The following is a 6,021-nucleotide window of genomic DNA, read 5'->3' as shown; positions in this document are numbered from 1 at the left end:
GTTGGGGCTGCAGCGGAATGAGGGGGGAGGCCGGGATGGGTGCAGGGTCAGTGCAGGGCCCAGCTGGGGGTGAGGGGAGCGCTGGGGCTGAGCTTGGGAGACAGGACGTGTAGGTGAGAGGGCCCAGTGAGCCTCTGGGGACCCACAGGAGCTGGGTAGAAGGCGGCGGGGTATATTGGGGCAGGTGCCTCGCGCACGAGGAAGGCTGTGGGGGTGTGCCAGGAGAAGGGGAAGCCTGCTGGGGAAACAGGAGCTCGAGGTTTTGCTGAGGCTGGGCACAGCCTTGATGTTGTAAGGTGCAAAGGTAACACCAAATCATTGTCCTTCCATGAGTCCAAGGCTATCAACCCCTGGCACCTTGTACTAGGACAGAGGCTGACACAGCACCAGCCTGCCTTGTGCTCTCAATCTGATGATTTAACAGCACTCTGGATGTAAAGAAGTGCTGAACTGCCAGAGCCGGTTCCTAAATTACTGGTGTTCTTCTTGGCAGGGATAAAGCACTGCCCTGACCCAGCCTTATTGTGGTTGTTAGATCCAGTGGACTGGGGTGACAGCCCAGCATTGTTAGAGCAGAGTTTGAAGCTAACAGGAGTTTACGTGCTGATGTGAGCACTGACAAACAACTCAGGCAAGTCATTTAACTTCCCTGTGTCTGTATGTTCCCATATGTAAAGTGGTCATGTTGAATATATTCATGTATGTTTTCAGGGCACTTTGCAATGTTGGCTTAAGCACTACTGTGTCAGCAGATGCTGTTGGTATAGCAGCCAGGGACAGATGCCACTGTGTCCTCAGAAGCCTCATGTGATCATTGTGTCAAGCTCCTCTTATTTTTTGCCATTGATTCATAAGCAAGCCCTTTGTATCACTAAAATCCTCACGTCCAGAGGCTGGTGCTGGTATTCCTAAATAGTGGGGGGCGGGTTACTGCAGCTTTATAATAAAAATAGAATAGGATTACACCATCAGCATCTCAAACATAAAGATGGATACATTAATTTAGAATCAATTTTGGGATGTTTCAGACTGTAAAGTTCTTTTAACTAGATCTCTGTTGAGGACAGAGGAGCACTTTATGGGACTGTAAATTTCATGCAAAGAGTCTCTGTGAAATACAGATTCCCCCTGCATACTAGCTGTTCTCTCAGTATCAATCATATGCCTTGCAAGTAATGTTTCACAAATATTCTGTAAATCACAGGAAAATGCTTGCAATAATGTGAAATATGACTTTCACTTGACTGTTTCACCAGAGGCCCCTAACAGGCCATTTTCCTGTCAGCACTAACATTTGTTATGGCTAATAACATTTTCAATCACAACTATTTTGGGAAAATGGATTTATTTTAAACCTGCTTCCCCGCAAAGGAGATCCTGAAAATGCCCTGCCAAGGACACAGACTCCTTACAGAGCACAGGCAGTTCATTCCCAAATGTAATTTCATCTCATCTTAATTCACAAACGTTGTTTCTTAGCTAGCTTTTGGAAGACTTTTCTTGTTTGTTTGTAGGTACTGGGGTACATGTTCATATCTTGGTCATTGTTTTCAGCCTGGTTCAGCTAGTGGCAATAGAAAGTTACTTTTGAGGATGTATCTTTGAGATACTCTGGACGTGATTTGGGATTTTGCTCCAGATTCTAGGAGAAAGGGCTTAAGAACTTTGTGGTTGGGAAAATGGTAATCTTGGCAACATGCATTACACTGAAAGAAACTTCTTATTTTGAAACCCAAAGATTTTGTGTAGTTTTAACTTTTTTTCCTCACCCTAAAATGCTGCTTTTCATAGAATCATAGAATGGTTAAGGTTGGAAGAGACCTTAAAGATCATCAGGTTCCAACCTCCCTGCCATGAGCAGGGACACCTCACACTAGACCAAGCTGCATAGGCCTCATCCAACCTGGCCTTCAACATCTCCAGAGAGGGGCTTCCACAACCTCCATGGGCAACCTGTTCCAACACCTTGCTACCCTCATGGTGAAGAATTTCTTCCTGATGTCTAATCTAAATCTCCCCTCTTTCAGTTTAAAACCACTACCACTTGTCTTACCACTACCCTCTCTGGTGAAAAGTTTCTCCCCATCTTCCCTGTAGCCCCTTCAGGTACTGGAAGGTGCTGTAAAGTCTCCCTGGAGCCTTCTCTTCTCCAGAATGAACAGCCCCAACTCCCTCAGCCTGTTTTCATAGCAGAGGTGCTCCAGGCCTTTGATCATCTTTGTGGCCCTTCTCTGGACTCTTTCCAACAGCTCCACATCTTTCCTGTGCTTATCTTATGTAGGAAGTCCAAGAACTGCATTTGACAAGGTGTGAATTCCTTTCAGACCCTCAGGCATGTTGATACAGCTTGAGGGACAAGGCATCTGTATTAATGCAGCTGCCTGTGACCTTGTCCCCTCTTCTGCCTGGGTGTATGTGCACAGATACTGATGTTTAACTCTGAGGCTCCTCAAGACTCATCACTTTCTTAAACCCAAACATGTACAAGTCAGTGGAATTCTCAACTACCTGAACAAATGAAAGGCTTAGTTCTCTCAGATTTCATCCCTCTATTAAATGCACCTTCATGCTAGTCAAGCTGGAATAGGGGATATCATACTGAACCAAAAGTATGCCAAAAAAGTTTGGCAAAACATGGATTGCTTTATTTACCACCTGTGTGAAGGGTGGAAGGAAGTGCAGGCAGGGAATGTTGCTGAAGCTTCTCTCTTTTTGCCTATAGTTCTTACCATTTCAACTTTTCTTAGATGGTTTAAAAATGTACCATAGAAATTAGATAAGGAAAAAAACAAAACCAAGCAGGAACTTTTTGTTATGCCAAAGGGTCCCAAAGTACTCACCCACTGCCAAGGCCAAGCAGATCTTCTCAGAGTGGATGTAGGCCCAGTCCTAAGGGCTGATGCTCCATCAGCTGAGGCTACACTGCTATGCTAACAGGCGTGTACAGTTAGATGTGAGATGCAGTGTTCATACCATGAGCCTGGTGAGAAACGGGTTTCAGAGAATGGGCAACATCAAAATTACTTCATTAGCAGAGCAGAGAAGCTCCTGTGGTGAAGCCACCTGCCTTGGAAAATAATTTCAAGTCTGTGGTACTTGATTCACTGAGTAACTTCAGACATAGCAGGAACTCTCCTTTAGCCTCAAGTTTCCCTGTCCTTGAAATTAATATAGAGGAAAATGTGATTAAGTTAATGGCTACTACATGCTTTAATATTATTTGCTAGAGATTATAAATGTGATTCTGTTGGTAGAGACTTCTGTCTTCAAAGCCACTTTTTAACCGTTCTCACTTTGCTCTAGGTGGAAGAGATCATGACTTCGGTCAAAGAGCAGGAAGCCATCAGGAAGCTGATGGTTTTCTTGCAGGAATGGGACAGTGCCCACACAGTTGCTCGAAGCCACATCCTGGACAACTTCATTAAAAGCAATGAAGGGAAGACAGAACCAGAGCTGGAGCTGGAGTTCTCCCAGGGAGGCAGCTTGTTTCTGGCTCGCGTAACAGTGTGGCTCAGGATGTCGTATCTTCCCTTGGACAGCTGGAGGTGGCATGTGGTTGTGGGCTGGGGAGGAAGGGAAAGTTCTCTAGCAAAAATTTGTTTAAAGGGTAAGACTCTGTATGGAGGCATCCATATCCATCTGTGTTCTGCAGGGTTAAAAAAACCCAGCTGTCTACAAATGGAACTGAAGGGAAAGTCATGTAGCCTTAGATATAGTGGCTTCTCTCATTGGGATGAGCATCCTGTCTCTGCACACCTATGAGAGGAAGGACCATGCTCTCTCACAGACAGAGTGTCTACTTCACATTTCCAAAAGGAGCCTGGGGGACATGAGCACGATTTGTAAACCTCTCCTTAGCTGTGGCCAAAGCTACATGTACAGCACATGCCTCAACAAGGTGTTCAAGTCCATTGGCATCTTCCTGTCTGCTGCAAGTGGGTGAGTACAGAATGTCACTGTGTGAGGGGTGTCATGGGGTAGGCACACAGGGTGAGGGGGTGTATGGACAAAGAAAATAACAAGTCTTTGGCCATCTTTTGGAAGGGCTGTGTAAGCATTTTGGGCAAGACAGGCCCCAGTGAGGCTTGGTTTAGGAATTTCAAGTGCTCTCAAAACCAAATCCATTACTTGTGCCAGAGCCCCCAGGGTCACTGACACAGTGTGGAAGGAACGTGGTGAGAGCCAGAGCGCAGAGATGGGGCTTTCTGTGCCCGTGGCTCAGTATCTGAGTGAGCACAGGGTAAAACAGGAGCAGGTGACCCACTGGCAGCAAGATGTGCACTGCAGGCTGAGCCTCCCTGTGCTCACAGCCCGGGCGCCTGCTGTGCGAGGCAGGAGATGGTTCCCAGCAGCATGGCACGCTGACAGAGGGACATGGGCTCTGAGGCAGGGGATGCTTTTGGCTTTGTTCCCTTTCTCCTTGCAGGCACAGGTACCTTATTGAGTTTCTGGAGATTGGAGGTGTCTTGACTCTCCTGGAAATACTAGGGCTGAACTACCTGAAAGAAGAGGACAAAAGGGAGTCTGTAAAGTTGCTGCAGCTCATCGCAGATGCTGGCAAGAAGTATAAGGAGCAGATCTGTGAAAGCTATGGTAGGCAGCATGTCCATCAATGCCTTTTCCTAATTCCAGGGATGATGTTCCTGACATCTGGCCCCTAGGGCTGTTGACTGTGCTGAGCCACTCCTTTCCCTCTACCTGACCATGGCAGGTTGCTGCAGTGTTTCTCTGGCTGGAAGGGGTTCCAAGCCTCAGCTATTGTTGAGCAGGTTCCATTTCATCCTCTCTCTCAGATTTAATGAGTTCACTCTCTTTACAGTCATTTCTTTTGACACAATATTGCTGGCCTGCAACTCCTCCAGTTAACACCCTTTGCCATTCTTTCCTTCTGTACTGACTTACTGCAAACTTTCCCAGACTTCCCCTCTGGGGGTGGGAGGGTTTTGTTGCTTGTGTTATTTGAAAGAGTGTTAGGAAGGTTTTTTTTCCTGTGTTTTCTCCTGGGCAGTAGATGCCAACCCCCCGTAGCTGTTGAGTAGTTCAGGCATGGGTGTTGGAGGCTATGGGGCAATACCTGCTGTCACAGCTTCCTCCACGGAAGGATCAGCAGAGGGATCCTTAGTAGTGCTGCTGGCATCCCAGTGCCAGACTCTGTGCCCTGCAGAAGGACCTGGGCCTGTTATTTAAGCCACACTCTGAGTGGAATGTGGTGCTGGGTTCTCGTGGGGTGTCAGTGAAACAGCTGACATGGGTGATCTAGCCTTGGCCAGGCACGTGACTTGGTGTCTTTTCCTCTGCACAGGAGTGCAGTCCCTCGCCCAGTTCTTGGCCACTTGCCACTCAGTAAAGGCTCAAGAAGAGGTGCAGGTTCTGCTGGACTCTTTGGGCCATGGCAATCCCAAGTACCAGAACCAAGTCTGCAGCGGGCTTGTGGCTGTGCTCGCATGTCCCTCCCCCCGAGCCCAGCAGCTGGCTCTGCAGACACTCAGAGCCATGCAGGTGGGTACTGGGCCTGGCTGGGGGTGAGGGGCTGTGTGAGCTCCCAGGTCTGTCCCTCCTTCCCTGGCAAGAGCTGTGCCTGTCCCTTGGTGTCTGAGGGCTGCACACGGCAGCCCCTGTGTTTGGAGAACTATCCCTATCACTCTGCCCTTTTTCCCCCAGGATGTGCTGGGAGAGGCTCCCTCTGTCCTTGTGGAGCCCGTGCTGGGAGTGCTGTGCTCGATGCACCGGGAGGTCCAGCACGAAGGTAGGACCCGTCCAGCCACCCTGGGCCGTGCTGAGGGGGTCTGGGACTGGCGGGGGGCGGTTGGTCTCCAGGCCTGGGCAAGTGTGGCAGGAGCCTCGGGCCGGGTATCTCTGGCGCCGGCCGTGGGTGCCTCATTAGCATGAAGCTCCTTAGCATTCACCTTATTTGCATACCCAGGGTGCACCGCGCACGCGGTCCCGGCAGCACATCCCGCTCCCGCGGGGCCGCTCGGTACCGGCGCAGGCCCGTGTGCGGCACCGGGGGGAGGGAGCGGG

At 49.2% G+C, this 6,021-nt stretch overlaps 1 protein-coding gene across 1 annotated transcript in view; it reads left to right on the top strand.

Annotated features, from left to right (window-relative positions):
• Window positions 1–3,312: 3,312 nt before the first annotated feature.
• The window catches only part of LOC104396811 (chromosome unknown open reading frame, human C1orf228), a 10,108-nt gene continuing 7,399 nt past the window's right edge, over window positions 3,313–6,021 (top strand). The window contains exons 1-5 of the mRNA XM_010006708.1: window positions 3,313–3,521; window positions 3,871–3,939; window positions 4,427–4,593; window positions 5,303–5,499; window positions 5,662–5,746. Of these exons, the coding sequence (XP_010005010.1) occupies window positions 3,316–3,521; window positions 3,871–3,939; window positions 4,427–4,593; window positions 5,303–5,499; window positions 5,662–5,746 (724 nt within the window). The 5' untranslated portion in view covers window positions 3,313–3,315. The remainder of the gene's footprint in view (window positions 3,522–3,870; window positions 3,940–4,426; window positions 4,594–5,302; window positions 5,500–5,661; window positions 5,747–6,021) is intronic.

This window comes from Chaetura pelagica, unplaced genomic scaffold (assembly GCF_000747805.2).
Source record: "Chaetura pelagica isolate M959 unplaced genomic scaffold, ChaPel_1.0 scaffold69, whole genome shotgun sequence".
Taxonomy (NCBI): Eukaryota; Metazoa; Chordata; class Aves; order Apodiformes; family Apodidae; genus Chaetura; species Chaetura pelagica.
The sequence above is the reverse complement of the archived record's forward strand: the minus strand, read 5'-3'. Positions and strand labels throughout refer to the sequence as shown.